We start from the raw sequence: 19,941 nt of genomic DNA, 5'->3' as shown, positions 1-19,941 counted from the left end.
CAGTCCGAGGGCGAAACAGAAATAAACTTTCAGATTTTCTAGTATTTTCAATTACAGTATCTTCATTTTACAATTGTATCTATATGCTTGTAAAATTTATATTAATGACCATTAATACTTACAAGACACTGCTTGAAAAGTAGATTAGGATCTTCACGCAGGAACACAGGAAGTCCTTTCATGGCTGCTTCCTTGCCGTGTCTGACGATGTTGGTGGTCTCAAAGAAAAAAAGAAAAAACAGAAAGATAGCTCTAATAATAGCAAGACTAATTGTAATTCAACAGATTGAATTTCATCTGGGCAAAAGTATTGTTTGGTACTGTACTGTGCACACACCTCATCATCAAGCTTTCTCAGTATCTCCTTCAGATCCTTGCCAAACTCTGTTTTTCGGGCGCGGTACAAACTCAGCAGTAGGGGCGCATATTTTTCTACAGCAGCTCTGAATGTTCCGAGTAGATCTTTGTTTGTAATACAGAAAAACTCCTCACAAATCTGTAAAATGCAGGAAAAAACAAATATGTACAGAGGAATAGTAAGTAAATTGGGAGAATTTGTAACCTGTCAAAAATTGTCTATAGCCATTATCATTTTTAAAAGCATTTACAGCCTCTCCAGGTTGTAGTGGGTGCCTGCTTGCGTGAATGAACGTGCGTGCACGTGTGTTCGTGCGTGTGTCGTCGCTTATTCGCTTCAAATACTTTCTTTTCTTTTCAAAACTTGGGAATTAATACGGCGCGGTAAATAAAGTATTTAAAGCGAATAAGGGACGCTGTTTTTGTTGTTTATTTGGTTTTGAACGAATAGTTTTGGACGCATGCATCGGCTTTGAGTTTGTTACTTTGAAATCACACACACACACACACACACACACCCGAGTGATGCCGCAGCGCGTTGACTAGTCCGTTCTGAGGCGTCCATAGGCTTTATGGTTTGTGTGTTTGAAAGCCGTGAAACTCCTTTACCAGTTGGCCTGAAATACTCGACTTGATTCGGAGCACTCACCTGCCTCAGCCATTTTTCATATCAAAGCAGTGAAGGCGGGGGGAGGGGGAAGAAAGAGGATAGCAGATTAACCAGCAGGGCGCGCACAGCGCACAGACTTGTGCGGAGGTGAACTTACAGTGAGCCGTTTGACGGGAGAACAAAAATAAATAGGCGGTCGACTGACCGCGGCACTAGTCTCAATGTGCTACGACCAACAACTCTGGTGGTCTGATCACGTGCTAAATGCATGATGCCTGTAGTGCTAAGGCGAACTCACCGACGAGAAACTGTGTCAATTTCCAATGGATAGTGTAGCCCAGGGGTCCAAACTTTTCACCTACCATAATCTAAGATCCGAATCATCAAGCTGGGGCTAATATTCAGATCTTAGCTCCGCCGCCGGGGGGCTCCGCGGTCGGGGTTCCGCCGCCGGCCATAGGCCCGGCGGTCAGGAATCTAGCTAAGATCTGCTAAGAGCTGAATGGCCCGGTGGTTGGGGACCGCTGGTGTAGCCTATCTATAGGCAATTGAAATGCATGAAAAGGCCATGCTGTATGGATAACGCGAACACATTGGGTACCTACATCTAATAGAAAAGTATTCATCGAACCGCAGGCCTTGACTAGGCTAGTCTACATAAAAAAGACGTGTGCAACTAGCCTAGTTAAACACCGAATTGTGTTCTCATTTAGGAATGAGGAGTTGACGTCACGGCACAGTAAGCCGTGTAAGCCCCCCCCCCTTTCCGCCATGTTGGTAGGTACGCCCCTCCGAGTGCAGCTGAGCTTTGCGTTATTGTTGACACGGTAGCTGCTAGCAGAGGAGGTTGTTGAAATTCTTTACTGTTTTAACAATGCCTGGAAGCAACTGCTGCGTTAAAAACTGCTCCAATGCCTCACACGATCGCCGAGGAAACCGTAAGAACAGTGGGCTACAGTTTTTTAGGTTCCCTAAATGGAGAACGCACTTAGGAGAGCAAGTATCCGACATCACGAGGAGACGTCGGATTTCTTGGGTGGCTGCAATCAGAAGAAAGGACCTTACTTTCGATAACATTCCCCAGTCGATAAGAGTGTGTTCTCTGCATTTTCACTCAGGTACGTTCTCTAAAAATGTCTTTAAATTTGTTGTCGTCTCTTAAAGCCACGAAGTGTACCTTATGTTGGTGCGAACCCTGAAGTGCATCTGAAGTTGTTTTCTAGCAGCTAGCTAGCTACCTAACAAACTGTTGCTTCTTAGAAAATGCTCGATGGCCCAACCATTAATGTTGTTTTAAACAAAACTAGTTGAGATTCAGTTCATGACATTAGTGTTTCCCATGATTGTTTTGAGCTTAACTAACACATTTTCTGTAAAAGCTTAAAGCATTGATTACATTGCATTAAAGCATTGATTGAAGCATTGATTGTACATTGTACATGGCATTAAAGCATTGATTGTAATTAAAGCATTGATTACATTGAGTTTTCATAATCTAATTATTCTGTTCTAGGTAAACCATCATATGAGATGGTGGAGAACCACCCTGACTGGACACCATCTTTGCGGTTAGGCCACAGTGATGTCAAGCCAACAGATGGAGCGAGATATCAGCGGCATGTAATGCGCAGCAGGACCCAGCACCAGGAGCAAGTGCCACCGCTGGCAGAGCATCAGGAGCAGCAGCCTCCATCCCCGACAGAGGAGCAGCGGCCTCCATCCCCGACAGAGGAGCAGCGGCCTCCATCCCCGACAGAGGAGCAGCGGCCTCCATCCCCGACAGAGGAGCAGCGGCCGCCATCCCCAGCACAGGAGCAGCGGCCTCCATCCCCGACAGAGGAGCAGCGGCCTCCATCCCCGACAGAGGAGCAGCTGCCTCCATCCCCGACAGAGGAGCAGCGACCTCCATCCCCGACAGAGGAGCAGCGGCCGCCATACCCAGCACAGGACCAGCGACCGCCATCCCCAGCACAGGACCTGGAATGTGGACTCTGCACATCTAGAGGAGATGTAATCAGTAACAGTCTTTTGGAGGAAAACAGAAAGCTGAAGGAGGAGCTTGATGAGTACCGGATGAATGAGAACTTTCTGAGTGGTGATGATAACATAGTGAAGTATTACACAGGACTTGCAAGCTATGTAATGTTTCAGACACTTCTATGCAGTCTCACCCCATATCTGCCTCAAGGTAGGATGAAGAAACTCTCACCCTTCCAGCTTGTCCTGTTGACTCTAATGCGCCTCAGACTAGACCTGCCAGTAAAGCACATCAGCCATCTGTTTTGGGTACACAGGACAACAGTCAGTGATGCCTTTCACCATACCCTTGGAGTGATGTATGCACGGCTGTGTCCATTAGTGCACTGGCCAAGCAGAGACTGTTTATTGACGAGTATGCCACACCAGTTCGTGGAATCGTTCGGGAAAAATGTAGCCGCCATTGTGGATTGTTTCGAGGTGTTTATTGAAAAACCCTCAAATGTACTGGCAAGGGCACAGACTTTCTCTCAGTATAAACATGCATACACCATGAAGTACCTAATTACACCCTTACACCTAAAGGGTGTAATTTCTTTCATATCCCAAGGGTGGGGTGGGCACACTAGTGACAAACGTATAACAGAGCAAAGTGGTTTCCTCAACAAACTGTTGCCAGGTGACATTGTGCTGGCAGATAGGGGCTTTAATATCAGGGAAAGTGTGGGTATGATGTGTGCTGAAGTTAAGGTACCTACGTTCACAAGGGGTCGTGCACAGCTGGATGCGAAAGATGTGGAGGAGACTAGGGCCATAGCACATCTCAGGATTCATGTTGAGAGGGTGATTGGTGTTGTGCGCAACAAATTTAAATTCTTACACTCCACTGTACCTGTGAACATGCTCATCAAATGTGAGGGTGAAAACCTAATGCCGTTGGATAAGATTGTCACTGTTTGCTGTGCCTTAACAAATATGTGTAAAAGTGTTGTTTGAGTGCCTCCTTACTGTTTCGTGTGTGAAATAAATTCTTGAAACATGATATGGCGTAACATTATTTATTGAGAACTGTTAGAATAGAAATAGAACTATAAATTGAATAAATAGAAATTGACAGTGCAACATTTCAAAAGGTTGAAACAGTGCAAAAGAACAATGTGCATTTAAAAATAAACATTTAAAAATAGCAATAAAGAAATCAAAAAGAAATGTGCATGGATGTACAATTCCTTGGCCTCTTCACCACGGGTCTGTGGCTGTAGTTCACGAAGCACACTGGGGCCAGGTGATGCTTGGGAGGTAGGTGGTATCGAGAAATATTGCACCGCAAGTTCAGGGAGAGCCACCTTCACAAAGAAGTCCTGTGCCTTCTGAAGCCGTGCATTCCAAAATGTTTTGTCTGGAGCTATGCGCAGAATCACACAGTCCTTCAATGTCCACACTACAAAGTCACAGTAGGCACTCTCTGTTACAAACAGTTGGGTCTGGACCTGGGTGTAGTACTGGTGGTTCTTCTTGAGGTGCACCTGACCATCAACAGCATGCAGACAGAAGTTGCGGTCATCTGATGAGTACGCACCAAGGATTGTGCTGTCCTTGTACTTCGCGGGGCATTTCACTTCTATGCAGCCTTTCCCACAACAAGTGCAAGTAACAATGGCGTCTGGCGATGCTCCTACCTGTGGGAAGGCCGGGTTGACAAAAAACCCACAAGTTTCCACTTGTTGATCGGTGTGCTGATCCTTTGTTTGGGCAGTGTATGCCTGCCTCGCTGTCTCCTCATGTTTGATGCCCCAACTGGTGGCTGCCAGTGGGCCGAACACACTTGCCCCGATGGTGTGAGGATGACCCATGGGGTGAGTGGAGGCTCAGAGCCGTCGTGAATGCATGACCTGTTAGATACAAGAGGTAAATAAATTAGAGAAACAGTAAAAAGCCTTGAAGACAAGGGACACATTTTATTTCAAGTTACAGCCTAGTCTAGACCCCTATTTCCATTTGTATGCAGCTTTCCAGATTTACATTTGTCTGCAGCCTGAATCTCACAGACCTTTCATTCACACCGTTAATGGCTTGCTTTAGTCTAACCAGACCATTAACTACCCTAGCCTAACCAGAACTGGTTTGTCTACTTCGAAGCCCCCAACTCACAATGCCTAGTATGTTGCATTGGGCTAAAATCAAATTAGCATAACAAGCTGCAAAACATGTGGGAAGTTAATCTAACGTTTGTGTGCATGGAACACCTCGTTACAATCTAGTGTTTACGAAACAATCGCGGTAAATTACTTTGTCACTTTGGTCAACGCAATGTATTCACAACGCATTAGTATTAGCATACAACTCAAAAGGTGAAGCAACTTACCTTTGCCAGTACAACCGTGTTTTGAGCGTTTGGAGGCTTGTAGATGGCCAGGTCTTGCACCCAACCACAGCAGAATGTCTCATAGCTTTCTAGCGATTTATGGCTTTTAAATTCTTGCATCGTATATTGACTGATGCCAAAAACCAAGTAGTTCATTATGTCCATATATGTGCAAGGTGGTTAAAGGTCCAGGTCTCTGTCCCATTCTGCTGCAGGTAGCTCGTATGGGTCGACGTTGTTTAAGTCTGACAGCTTCTCCTCATACCTCTGCTTGGCGCTGGTAGTGAGTTTGTTCCTGTAAGGACCCTTTTCCTTCGCCTTATTCTTCTCCATTTATTTCTATCGTAATTTCTCCTGCGCCTCTGCGTCTATGTTTCCTCATCTGTCTGTATGCCGCTCTGACAACGTTTCTCCTGGCAACCGTGCTACCAGCATGGCGGATGGGCTCAAACCCCTCCCCTCCCCTCCCCAAAAACCACGTGACTCCTCATTCTCAAATTGAGAATGAGGAGTCACGTGGTTCACACAACTTCACACACCGCGTGAAGTTATTTTTTCGTTTCGGCAAGTAGCCGTGTAATAATGTAGCCTATAGAACGTCGCCGGTTATTATCTAAAATAAGCCCCTTAAGGCAGAAGACACCGCAGCTTCAAGTCGGGGTCCGGTTCGCCCTGTCGGGGCCTACCGTAATTTCCCGCATACAGGCTGCATCATGGATAAACCGCAAGCCTTTCATTTATGTATTTAAAAAAGCAGAATAAGAATAATTATGTAATGAATAGGCATATAAAACCCTTAAGCCAAGTGATCACTGCAAATCGAACTTGAACTTGCTTTCCCCCCCTTTAAGACCAACTAGGTCTACTGCTTGGCACGCATTATTTTTGTGCAGCAGCGATGGACCTGTCTTTCTTTAGGCTTAGGCTACTGTCTCCGAGTGCGTGTCGCTGTTTAAAACCTGACGAGGTGTTCACCAATGAGCTAGTTTACCATAAGACCGCCATACAAAATGAATAAAGACAGCGAGGATGCAGGGAGTTCAGCAAGGCTACAGCTGAAGATCAAGGTAAATAGGTGCTGATATATTTTAAACGTCAGCATTAGAGGAATTGACGTGTTCCCCGATGGACAAATTTAACGCACAACTGTGTGTTTATGCTGAGACTGCTTTGCTTTTTGCTACCTGTCTGTGTGCGCCGTGCGGGCTTTGCGCACCGTCAAGGGAAAGAGGCGGTGGTTGAAAAAAATATTAAATATCGACCGCTTATTAAGTTCACTCGTTGCTTATAATGGTTTATTCGTTTCCCAGTATTTAATTAATTAAGAAGACAGTTTTGTTAATTTTTTTTTTTTGTGAAACACAACACTGCCAATGTGGCAGTTCCATGCGCAACGGGGATTTATAGGCTAGTTTTACCGCGAGTGAGTGTTGAAGAATGAATGAATGCGGGTGATGCTTGGTGCGCGTGTGTGTGCGCGCCCATCTGTCTAAACACACGCAAATTAAACACGTAAGTGTATGAGAAGGAAATCGAGTCAGTCGACCTGCGATAAGCAGCTGATTCTGAACGGACTCGTCTTCGAGATGGACGTGTTCTAACACATTTTTAATCAATGAAATGTTAACAACAGTATATATCTGACCATTTAATTTTCGAAATTTTAGGTGTAGCCGAGCTTCCCTTGCAGTCGAGAAGTCGCCACTACGAAAGAATGCAATGTATCCAACTAGCGGGATCTAAACAAACTAAGCTCCAGCGAATTACTACAATGCAGAAGTAGTGGAGAATGGCGAAACACAGCAACTCTAGCCTACTCTCAACCAAAATAAAACTAATCGCCGCCCGGTGCAGCAGTGTGAACTGCCCAGTTTTTAGAACGTCTCAGCCCGTCTCGTCGCAAGGAGTTGCGAGTTGCAAGCAGTTGCGTCGCGAATCTTTGGTCTGAACTGGGCTTTAGCATTATAAGCAGTGGCGGTTTTAGGCACGGGCGAAAAACGAGACACACGAGAAAGATCCGCATTTTCTATTAACGATAATGCCCCCCCCCCCCCCCGTCAACAAATCCGCCACACATTGCTACCTGCTGGTCTGTGGGAAACACTGCCGTGATTCAAATGCAATCGCGGCTGCGACGTGAATGCACGGTAAAGTTGCGCAACACAGGTGGAGCTTATTGACACAACATCATGAACCAAGTCTGAGGCTAAAGCTAACCTCAATCGACCCAGACATCACAGAACTCTGTTCACAGAGCCACGCACACCCCTCTCACTAAGCATGATAGGCCCAGAGTCGCCATTACCAATTTCTTTTTTATTATTATTCTTATGGGTACATTCCCCAGGATTACTTTGAGAAGGTCACAGTAGGGCCTACTATTCTTAATTTTCAATTTGTGCCTGAGTAGGCTACATTCTCCTTCAAACCTAAACATTATATTCTGACCTGTTGTTAGTATTGTCTCGTTGCAAGTGTTTAAATACAATACATGAGTTTACATAGTCTGCAGTTGGTTGTTCAGTCAAGTAAAGGTATGTGAATAATAAATCATATTATTAATATTAATGCCTTCTTTGTAAACTTTATTTTAATTCCGGTGGTACTTGGAGAGCCAAATCATTTCTAAGGTGGTACTCATGGTAAAAAGTTTGAGAACCACTGCTCTAGTTAACCCGGGCTGACCAGCGGAGTGACACTGATACCTGACCCCCCGGAGGGTGGTGTTCCCTGGGTGAAACCACCAGGGCTGAGCGGGTGGGGGACACTGATACCTGACGCCCCATAGGTGGACGTTGAGACGGCGTAGTTCAGCCCTGAAGGAGCAGCAGGCTTGTTTCCCCCACAAGCACCAAGGGGCAAGAACAATCCACTTCCTGTTAGACGATGTCTCTGTGCTGATCAGGCGCTGCTAGGGATGCTGGAGGAGTGTGTCTTAATCTAAATCATTAAAGGACGGAGTGGTTGCGAACAAACTCCTTTTATTTTGTTTGATCACCAATGGTGTGATATGACATGTCTCTGCTTCCCTGTCTACATTGTTTATGAAAAATACCTTCCATGCTTACCTTTTGACACTAAACAACCTGAGTGCACTGTTTATAGAAAAACGTTAAACATGACTGCTTTTTTTTCTTCTGGTGAGCAAAGTCATGATCATCTTTCACAGTCCATTTATTGTGTTTTGTGGTTTTGGTCTTGGATATTCACATGCATGTAGGTATAATTATACATCGTTAAACACGTATTCCAATTACTACCAGTAGATGGAGCACTTGCTTAACAAACAAATCTTTTGCGCAGTAAATTACAAAAAGTCACTTAGATTTTGAGCGTGTGGGAAAAAAAATAACACAACAATACCCTTTTCATGTGCAATTCATTTCCATGGTTTTTGTAGTAGATGTAGTAGAAAATACGCTTAAATAGCGGTAATAAATAAATGATGGTGAAGTTTGTGGTCATGAACTTGTCTGTCTCATCTTTCTGTGGCTTGTCTCCCGATCTCTTTCAGTATTTAACTGTGAAATGATCTGTAACATATTGACGATATACGACAGGGCTACTTTCTTTGCAGTTAATCACAAAACCATACATCTGCCTTTAACATTTCAAATGTATGTTTTTGTGATTAACTGCAAAGAAAGTATCCCTAGTCGTATATTTGAAATGTTAAAGTCAGATAAAGCTAATGTGTTGAAATGTAAATAACGTTTCGGTTGTGAGTAAATTTAGATAGGCTACAGATATCTTCTCAAGTTCCCAACATGTGGCAGCCTTGCATCCATTGGACAGCCCTTACTTTGCAATTGGGAGATTTGCAAAAGGCGTTAATAAAGTTGTGAAACTTTTATTTTGAAAATTCTGCAGGAACGTGACATTCCAGGGGAAATAAAGCTGCAGTGAATTCTGCAACTTTTGGAAAGGGAGCAGAAGGGAACATCATCTGACTGGGTAAGGAATGCTCAGATCCCATTTTATTACGTAATAACTGTTTTTTCTTTAGGGGGGGGGGGGGGGGGGTTGGGGGCGGTGACCACCACGCTGGTCCCCTTGTCTAAGATGCTTATCCAACATCCAAGTGCTTAGTGGACAAAGCCTCACTATTATGAGCTATAACAGTTATTCCTGCCGGGACGTTTCTCAACCATTATTTGTATAATTTATTTGATTGGCCTAACCTCATTAATTCGCACCATCGGGCAATTATATATAATTGTACTGTAGTTTCATTTCCGTCCTCTTCGTCTCTTTCCTAAACCCCATTTCACAGCCTGATCTTTCTACAGGTTGTTGAAAGGACAATTACAGCAACGACATCAACTATGAAGCTCCCGCTCCTGCAGGGCACTGTGAGTCCTTCAGCATCGCCGCGTCCCGGTGCCCCCCGGTCCACCGTCACCATGTGAACCCCCTCCGACAGCAGCACTCCGCACGCCGAACATCTCAGCAAGATGCTCCGCTAAGGTAAGTCCTTCTCCTTGAGTCCTTACTACCTTCCCCGTCCGTCTAAAGGTAAAAACGCCTAATGCAGCATTTGCGTCTTTTTCATTTGCGTCTCTGTGCGCATTGAGCATTGTTCGGCTAACGCAACAAACGTTTACATTTCATGTTCAGATTGTGTAGTTAGTAGTTGGCTCTTCATTTTGTGTTCTTTATTGTTTTTATTTTGGATATCGCTTAAATTTGGCTAATTTCTTTAAGGAATGCAATTCTTAGACATCTAAACAGAGTCCTATGAGTCTGTTGCATTGGCTGTTTCTTGCAGAAAATAAAGGTATTCTTACAGAGCAACGAGTGGAAATGCTCCTGCGGTTCCACCCTACCCAGATCAACAGTCTTGAATAAAGCGAATATCATAACATAATAACAACTTTTGGATTTTTTTAGACAATATTACTAGACTATATTTTGTTGGCAGTCAGTTATTGTCCGAATGCGACGAACCAGTCACCTAAATGAAATCTCAACATCCTCTCGTTTACCTTCAACACACATTTGACAGTGACCGATGGATAAATACATTTCGTCTTCTTGGTTCGCTTAGTGAAACTGTCACCTTATTCTGAATAACTTAGTTGTTTTGGGCATAAGGTGATCATATCTAATATTACAGGTAACACAGGTAGACTCACACGTACAAGTAGAGGTAGGGCCTACCTTCTGCGATACAGTTCTATATGGTGCTGCTCGTGATAGGCTATCATAATCAGTAATGTTGTTCAGTACACATAGGTTAGTGTCCCATGGTTCTAATGGTAGTTCAATTGGATAGTATAGCTGTTGAATATTTTAACACAGTTCTGAAAAGGACCTATGCTGAGACATACGGATGAGATGACCATGGGTTCTCTCATCAGGCCAGACTCAAGCTGTGAGTTGCATCGGCTTACTGTACATCTGAACGACAACATCAAAAAGTTAAAGGCAAAATGAAACGATATTGGCGATATCGTAGCCCATAGAATCGTTAGCCAATTGTGTTCGACAGTTGAGGTCTAGCTTTATTAAGAGTGCAACATGTATCCCTTTAGCTGGGCCCCTACCTTGCATGACAAATAAATAACTACAAAGGAGGTGTCTTTGCTACCAATACCGTGTAGCTGCACACTACATATGACATGTTAGACCAAACAGACATCTTGTGTTTCACTACATTTCCTAGCCTACGTTTGTGTGTCCAGTTGGTTTGAAGCAGTTTTTTCCATGACACTGCCGTTTGTTTATGGTTCTGTGGGGAGGCTGAGGAGAAAAGCACATGTTCACGTCTTACCCAACTTTTGTTTGTAGCTTAGCGGGGTTTCAGCTCGGCCTGAACAGTCTGGGAGAGTTCTCACTTGTATTACTCTCAGCAGTGGTTATTGTTTAAAATGAATGTGTGACGAACAGGAACAGACTGAAAAAGTTGTTTATGCCTATTCAAAAATGTTAAAAATGTGCATATCTAATTGACATACTGATGTGTTACACCACCTTGTGTGGAGACTGCAGTGGTATCAAAATAGTTTGTTTATCACACCATCAAACCCTGCCACAAAGTCCCAACGCTGGAAAACAATAGCAGCCCCTTTTTGCTGTTAAAGCTCCAATGAACAGCACATTAAAACTGCATCTGTGGGTTTTAATGAGTTGATATAAATGAGAAAGCGCTCATTATCCTTCTGTCATTAACTCGGCTCTCCCTCGCTCCAGACCTCTCGTTGTGCTAGAACCCTCCAGAGTCTCCGCCCTGACCCCCAGCGCCATGAAGACCAAAGGCCTGCCCGCGCTCTCCCCGTCCCACCAGCCCCACAAGTCCCGCTTCAGCCTGCGGAGCAAGAAGAAGAAAGTGGGGGTCATCCGAGGCAAACTGCGCATTCGCTCCATCCCCGGGGCCTTCCTGGTGCTGGGGATGGTGGTGGTGGTGGTGGGCACGGGGCTGGCTGTGGCGGGCTACTGGCCCTACAGGATGTCTCGCGCTTCCATGCCGGGACCGGGCAAGGCGGACGCCGGCGTCTCCAACGCCCAGACGTCGAGCTGGAGCCTGGGAGCCAAGAGCTTCCTGTCCACGGCGGGCCTCATCCACAGCGAGCGCATGAAGCTCCTGGGCCCGGTCATCATGGGCGTGGGGCTCTTCATCCTGATCTGCGCCAACACGGTCCTCTACGAGAACCGCGACCGGGAGACCCAGGTGCTGCTGGCGCAGATGCGCAACGTCATCTGCTCCGTGTCCGCCGTGGTGCCCTCGGCGGAGCTGACCGAGATGGCCGTGACCAACTCCATGGCCAAACACTACCAGTGGGTGAGCACTCTGCCCGCCACCCACCTCAACATCCTGTGTGTGCAGGCCAGCTCCGAGCCCCTGCTCATCACCAGGACTCAGCGGCAGCAGCAGCAGCAGCAGGAAGAGACGGCAGAGGGGAAGTACCAGCAGGCGGTACAGTGGACCCAGGCGCTACACCACCAGGAGTCGGCCTCCACCCCCTCCCTCCACTCCTCCTCCAGCTCGCGCAACTCCAGCCAGACTCCGGGCCTCGCCTCCAGGCTCCACCCCGTGAGGCGTGAGGCCACCGACGACGACGATGCCGCCGCCGCCGCCGCCGCCGTGCCTCCGGTCCGCCTGGCCTCCAGCTCCAAGTACAGCAACTGCCTGGTGTCGGCCAGCTCCATGTCCACGCTGGAGGGCGACGACCTGGAGGTGCCCCAGCCCCGGCGCTGCCACAGTGTGAGCTACAGGACTAACCCCCGCGTGGCCCCGCTCCTACGGGGGGGCGGTGGCGGGGAGCAGCGCGGCGGCGGGGAGCACAGGGCCATGAGGAGGGAGGCCAGCTTGCAGGTTTGCGTGAACGTCCCGGAGAAGAGGGAGCCGCCGCCGCCGACGGAGGGCAGGCCGGGCGAGGAGGAGGAGGCCCACCGCAGCTGGCCCCGGCTGGACCTGGGCTGTGGGCGGAGGTACCTGAAGCTGGAGAACAAGGAGGACTCGGTGGACAGGCTGCTGGATCAGATGGAGCAGCAGTGTTCTCCGTGGGACAAGAGCTTCGGCTCCGGGCCGTTCCAGTGAAGGCCTCGTTCGCGGCCGGCCTTCTCCTCACGGTCAAAGGATTTATTTTTCTTCGATGTGCCAGTCGTTTGTCGAGGAAGGAGGGGTACATTCTACTCTACTTTTTTTTTTTTTTCCCCTGGGTATTCATGTCGCACTTTATTTGAAACGACGCGTGAGCATTCACGGAGCCGCTGGAGCGCCAGATCTGAAATTGATGTCAATTCTATTCCTGAAGGGTGTATAGACACAACACTACCACCTTGGTTTAAATCCATTGGATTTATCATTCTAACAAAGGCCTTGGTCTGCAGAAGGATTATCTGGATTGTCATTTTGATTTTGTATTTTTTGAAGAGACGAATTGTTTGGCCGTTTTGTTGGCGGTGCAGAAATGTGACTTATCTCCCGTTGCTAAAGCAGTTGCTTGTTTATCCGAAACACCACAAGATGCCCGTTGAGAAGGGGAGAAAGGCCAGATTAAGGGACGGCTTCACTGTGCAATCCATTGAACACTAAACTACCTGGAGCGCTAGCCCGTACGGTGCTAACAGCTTCCCCACATAGAGAAGAGCTTGTTTTCTATTGTTGTTGTTTCAGTTGGAAGTCCCGTATTCTTAAAGCATTGCATGGTAGCGATGTACAGGATGTCACTTCTTTATGCAACGTGACCCAGCCACCATGGCTGGCATAGTTCATCTGTGGTAAGGAGAAGCGTATGTTTTGTCCTAATCTTCCTAATCTTCCATCTCATTACAGCAGTTAGCATTAGCGCATTAGCGCTAATGTGTTAAGAGCGATGAGAATGTTCCCCTGCCTCCTCAAGTTAGCCACCTTTAAGTGAATTCTGTGTTTAAGCAGAGGGTCACTCCTGCTACAGCTCAGTACCAACATAACGTACTGGAGTGGATGTGTGTGTGTGTGTGTGTGTGTGGGGGGGGGGGGGGGGGGGGGGGGGGGGGGATGTGGCGATCAGCATTCTTGCATGCATGTGAAACCAGCAAGAGAACAGATGATGATGAATCCAAATGTTTTTTTCAAGAGCCCAACTGATATTGTTTTTGATATTGATGCTGGTATCAACGTATATATGCGGTTTGTACTTTATGTCAATACATTACAATAATACAGTATATGTCATGCAATGTAAAAGTGATTATGTCTCACAAATAATATCATTGTGTAACCAGGCTATATTTTTGACCATTGCCTAAGTCCGGTTTCATACCTTTTCGTAATTGTATATTTGAATTCCTAATTATTGACGACAATTCCATTTCCAAAGAAATTCGTTAAAATGTTATATGTATACTGCATCATATATTAATCGGTTGGTAGCTAGGTTCATGGGGGTGCTGAACTGGTTGTCCTCCAATTGGCCTTTATATCTTGGTCACAATTTTGACAACCAAATAGGAGCGATTTATTTTTGTACTGCAAATATTGGCTCACCTATGAACATCAGATGCTTTTGTCCCCAAATATCCTCGTGTTTAATTTGTTTGTAAATGTCAATATCAGCCGGGCTCTGTGTCACTACACCCCCCCCCCCCCCCCCCCCCCCCCCCCACACATACTGTGTTGTGCGTACCGGTCCACAGTGTTGTTGTTATTGTTGTTGTTGTTGTGTACGTTGTGTTTGGACGGTTTGTCTTCTCAATGTATTCCAAGCAATAGAAGCTCTCCTTTAACCCGATCAACCGAACGATCAATGACTTTGAAATGTCTTTGACAGTCTTGTGCAGACCACCAAATTAAACATTGTCATGCCAAAGTATTCGCCATGTTTCTTTGACACTAAAGACCCCCCCCCCCCCACTAAATCATCTGATGCTACAGCACAAACACTTTGTTAACTATGTCACGATCATTCCACCCAAGGGTAAAAATAAATGCTGTCAACACTTGTCCTCATGCTGTGGTGATAGTGTGGAGCCTATAATCCTCAGCAGGAGGGAACGTCTTGTCATGTTCCTCCCTCTGTCTCACGCAGCCCTCCCACCTGACTGGAACACTGTGGTAGAGGACAGCTGTGTGTTGTGATGTTCGCTGCCTCATGGCTCCTGGCTCTCAATGGAATGGAACGCTGTGTGCTAGGGCTGCTCGATTATGGAGAAATCATAATCATGATATTTTGGTCAATATTGAATTTTTTGAGTTTGAAAACATGACACATTTATTCATAATTTCTCCCCAAAGAAAACATTTGTAACTGAGAAATTTCCCCTTAAGAAAATACTCAAAATGGTCAAATAGAAAATAATTTCCAGATATGTATCCAGCTGTTTTGCAATTTTTATAATGAAAGAAAAAAAAAAATATATATATATATATATATATATATATATATATATATATAGTTTCAACTTGATTATATTAGTTTGGTGATCGTTTGACGCTAAAATCAAAATCGTGATCAAAATTTGATTAATCGCCCAGACTATGTGCTATGCTTGTGCTAGTATGCTAGTATTACAAACTCCTATACACCCAGGATGTATGTGGACTGAGGGGCGGCACTGGGGGAAAGGGAGTGCATTGGTCGTTGAATGATTTTAATTTATTGTTATCGTATATGTATTGTCTTCTATTCTTAAGAAATACATGTATGTTAAATCCAGTTGAATATGGTGAAAGCACAAACACGTCAACCTAAGAAATGGTTCTGCTGGCGTTGGGTAGGCTACCATAGTTTAAAACCAGCTTAGACCTGGTGCTACTTCAGCATCGCTTGTCCCTTGAAACGCGGATTCTATTATGTGGACCAATGAAATGAAAAGTGTATTACCTGACTTCAGGTAAGGTGTGATGCGTCACCCCCCCCCCCCCCCCAGTGGGAGCAGCTGTCACAGTAACTCCCCTGAAGTATTTGGAGTACTTGAGGAGCCCAGGAGCATAGCTTCACGGTGGGAGGAAATCCTTTGAATCCTTTGAAGCTTCTATAAAGGCAGCTTCCGCTATTCCGCTCTTCCACTGCTGGTCCCTATCGCTGTGATCCCGGGCTGCGGAGGCGATGAGGTGTGACGTTTATCCTGCCCAGAGAAGGGGACCTGTGTCCGTTACTCTGGCAGACTGAAGAGAACCACAGCGGCTCTAAAGACTAGCCTGCAGCGATGTCTAATCTTAGCATAGAGCTCTATTTGATTTCAGCAGGGCATTTCTCTGATGCACGTTTTCTAGCATCAGCGTACGTACGATGTTGGCCAAGCATATGATGGTGCCACCGTGATTGTCTTTCTCACATCATGTTGGGCAAATATGAAGGGCTTATAAATATGAACATTTGTTTTTATTTTGCAAGCAGTTCAGAGACTTAGATAGTTTCGCTTTGATATTATAATTAATTCACTTCACGGCAACCATCAGGAATTATTTCCATAATTAGATTTTCCATAACTGCATCAAAATGCTCCCAGCTCAACGAGTTCCGGCGTCCTGTGTCTGATCGGCGTGGGCACTTACTCGTATACTCTGCAGAAAGTCATCTTTGTTTGTTCCATTCAGTGCTGTGTACATCTCAGTACGTGAGCCGTTTACCTGTGGGGTTTGCACATGGTCTTGTTGCTGACGACTGACAGAAACATGAGTGTCATGTTGAGTGTCATGTTGTCAAGGAGTGTCTCACTGTCTTAACTTAATAGGGAGAATCTACAGTTAGACAGTCTGTTGTCTGTGTGTGTGTGTATGTATTTGTGTGTCTGCTGTGCCTGTGTCAGTGTGTGTGTGTGTGTGTGTGTGTGTGTGTGTGTGTGTGTGTGTGTGTGTGTGTGTGTGTGTGTGTGTGTGTGTGTGTGTGTGTGTCGATCTGTGTGTGTGTGTGTGTGTGTGTGTGTGTGTGTGTCTGTGCCTGTGTGTGTGTGCGTCTGTGTGTGTGTGTGTGTGTCTGTGCCTGTGTGTGTGTGTGTGTGCCTGTGTGCATGTGCGTGTGTGTGTGTGTGTGTGTGTGGATGTAGATGGCACACAGAATAGTGTTACACCAAATGAGTAAATCAATTTGTATTCTTTGCAGTGCTCTCACGGGACCCTTGAGTTGCACGGTTCAGCCCTTTATCACGGCTACAGGCTGAAAGGCTTCCCATGCTGAAAGCAAGTATATGGGATGACAATGAATGTTTACACTGGGAAAAGGAAAATAGTTTCCAAAGCCATTGCGAAGCCAGTTATTCTGTCACAGACATGATCGAATAAGTCATTAACAGCAATTAGTGAAAACACTCATGACAACAACTCAAATGAAAGGCAATCAGAGACCAATTAAAACAATTCATGTTCAATACATGCGACACGAAAATTGTCATTCCTAATTGGTGAAGATGTTGTTGATTGTGATTGATGAGAGCGTTTTATGATGCTGTGTAAGCTGACCTGATCCGTGTGCAGGTGATTACACAGAGAGCTCCTGGCCACCACAGACCACCCCCCAGCGGTCACAGATGAAACGCTGCAGCTTGTCCACGGCAGACACAGAGTCCAATGCAGGAGCAGAGCCACGATAGTCCTGTGAGTTGCTATATTGAGGTGTCACCTTTGATGTGCCGGTTAACTAAAGGAACAACAAGCCAAATTACACATTGAGCCTCCCATTGGGCTAGTGATGCTGAGAAAGCGCTTCTAAATAATGTAGTTTAGCTTTTCGAAAATCTAATCAATTGATTGATTTTGTTTCAAATAGGTGCAGATGTCTGCAAATGACTCGGTTAAGTGAAGTGGAGTTGGTCTGCAGCAGGCAGGGAGAAACTATTCCCTCACACTGAATATTCAACTCTGCTCCCAGTCCAGGGTAGCCTGGTCCTACCAGAATCTCGTACTTCATTTCACCTGGCCACTCTCCATCGACAAACGTTAACTCACTTGAAGGCGGGTGTCTGTTGGAGTTTAAAACTATTGGATCTGCCCAGTGCCACTCTGGATCTGCCATAACCAATCGCTGACGTTTGACTTCAACACAAACTAGCGCATGACCTCAACGTCAATGTTCTCAGCCACTCCCTCTGTTCGCTGATTGGACAGCCAAAGAATTGTCTGCAGAAAACCTGCGAATATACCGCAAACCCAGACGTAGTACTGAAGGGAAATGAAAATTGAGCGGAAGTACGGAGCCAGGCTAAGTCCAGGGAGGGGCGGGCACAGTATTTAACGGCCAATCGGTCCCCACTGGAGGACAAACTCACTCTTTTCATCTCCCGACGGAAAGCCTGGACGTGGATGTCCCCCGTCAGCGTTATTGGTGAAATGGAGGGCGGGACTTTCAGGAGCGCGGGACTTTCAGGAGCGCGGGTTTAGCGGCGACAGAGCAAATTCCGACATATGTTACCGTGACCGTGACGTGAAAAATTCTTATTTATTTATCCTGGTCGTTTGGGATGTTCTTGGTTCTGATGTCCCTGTTCGTCTCGCTGTGGGGCCTGTTGATTGTGCACAGCGCTACTGGGCTAGCGCTACCATTTGTGATCCTCCCAGCCGAGGGATAAGTCACACTGGTGAAGATTTACGCGCTCTGAAATATCGTCGTTTTTCCCTATTGTCATTCCAATCTCAACACTGCCTCACCCATTTTAAATCCTTAAGATAACCCTGAGCTACGTTTTTTGTAGTCCAAACCCAACAAACTCTTTTTTCTCTCCAGCTGGCACTTCACCGTTCCGCCGTCAGACCGTTCTACGACTTAACTCTCGAGAGACGTCTACTCCAGACTTACTCTGACACAATAACAAACAGACCGTAATCAAGCAAAAGTGCAGAAACAAGCGTTATTTCTCTGATCCCGTCCATAATGTGACGACTATTATGGGAGCCTGCCAGCGGCAGAAAGCCATTAAAGAGGACGCTCATTGACGGGGTGCTGTCACCCCAAAGGATTACGCTGCAGCGCGTCCTGCGGATTACAGCTCAGCGTTCTCACTCCAGCTGCATGTTTCACTCGCTGTGCACTTTCAGGAGTCACGACTCACTGAGCCGATACCCAACACTTCAAGGACCCTGACACACCCGGGGCCCCGCGGCCGGCACCTCGGACACGTGGGCCCCCCCGGTGAGTGTCTGGGGCCTTGGTCTCTGCGGTGTATCGACCCTTGTTTGCGGTTTTTCGGCCGATTCAGCATGTTGAATCGGGGACGGAGGTCGTAGGTGAGAGGAATCGCTCGGATTGGCTGTTTTTCCACTTCTCTGCCTTCGTCTCACCTGATCATTCATGATTTTCACATATTCTCGATTAGAAGTACCACGATGCCGTCTGAGCGAGAGTGGTGTGAAAGGCTGGGCGAACTCTGCTTTGTTTCGTGTTGTTTGTCTATACCTCAGTCCTAGGTTTTCCGGTGTCTCTTTTGAAAGACGAATACAGACTACCGCCCCCTGCTGGTAGGAGAGTGATTTCCTCTCACCCACCACAGGACGTGCGTGCTGGTTGGCAGTTAGCTGTGTGTTCATGTTTTGGCCAAGACGCGGGCGGTGCGAAACAACGCAGCAGTTGGCCTCCGTTGGATGGAAGGCATTTTGCAAATAACATCTAGGAAATTACATCACATTAACACGACTGAATTTTTTAATGTAATATTTCTTTAGTATTTGGTGTGAACGCAACAAAAATTGACATGTTAAGGTGCATTTTCTGGTTGTGGCCGATGAGGGTTTTGTCAATGATGTCCAACAACATTGTAAGCGAGCGTGTTGTTAACACGAACGAACTCAACGGGTTATCACACAAAATTCGGTCGTGGTAGCGCAACATTTGCGCTACCACGAATAAGACGTTATATGTGATAATAAGACGTTATTTGTGATAATAGATAGGAATTATTTGAGACTGTATAGGTGCTAGAAATTGAGTATCCATATAATTCTCAATATAAATAAATAATTGCTCGCATTTATTAGCACTAGAAACAAGCTCCTGTTGTTATCCCGACAGACCATAGTAGCTCACCCTAGTAACTGCAATTAAAGTAAGCAGTAAAGTGTCCATTAAGGACATAACAATCTTAGCAAATTGGTGTTGGCAAGTACATCTGTTTTTTATTTGCCTAATTTCAGTAGCATTAAAAGTGCCCATTCAGAGTCTTGAATTTGTTATGTTTCACAAAGCCCAGAGTCATTCTTTAATGACTAAATGTATTC

The 19,941-nt window shown here is 45.9% G+C and overlaps 2 protein-coding genes across 2 annotated transcripts; both read left to right on the top strand.

Moving 5' to 3' along the window:
- Positions 1-3,160: 3,160 nt before the first annotated feature.
- On the top strand, positions 3,161-3,940 carry LOC311364852 (uncharacterized protein; the record flags this gene model as incomplete). The annotated part of the gene is made up of 1 exon (XM_084484342.1): positions 3,161-3,940. The coding sequence occupies one exon, from the start codon at positions 3,161-3,163 to the stop codon at positions 3,938-3,940; it is 780 nt and encodes a 259-aa protein (XP_084340468.1).
- Positions 3,941-11,553: 7,613 nt separating this feature from the next.
- On the top strand, positions 11,554-12,849 carry tmem200b (transmembrane protein 200B; the record flags this gene model as incomplete). The annotated part of the gene is made up of 1 exon (XM_084484758.1): positions 11,554-12,849. The coding sequence occupies one exon, from the start codon at positions 11,554-11,556 to the stop codon at positions 12,847-12,849; it is 1,296 nt and encodes a 431-aa protein (XP_084340884.1).
- Between the last annotated feature and the right edge of the window lie 7,092 nt (positions 12,850-19,941).

This window comes from Micromesistius poutassou (assembly GCF_964030765.1).
Source record: "Micromesistius poutassou genome assembly, chromosome: 20".
Lineage (NCBI taxonomy): Eukaryota > Metazoa > Chordata > Actinopteri > Gadiformes > Gadidae > Micromesistius > Micromesistius poutassou.
This window is presented reverse-complemented; position numbering and strand designations above follow the sequence as displayed.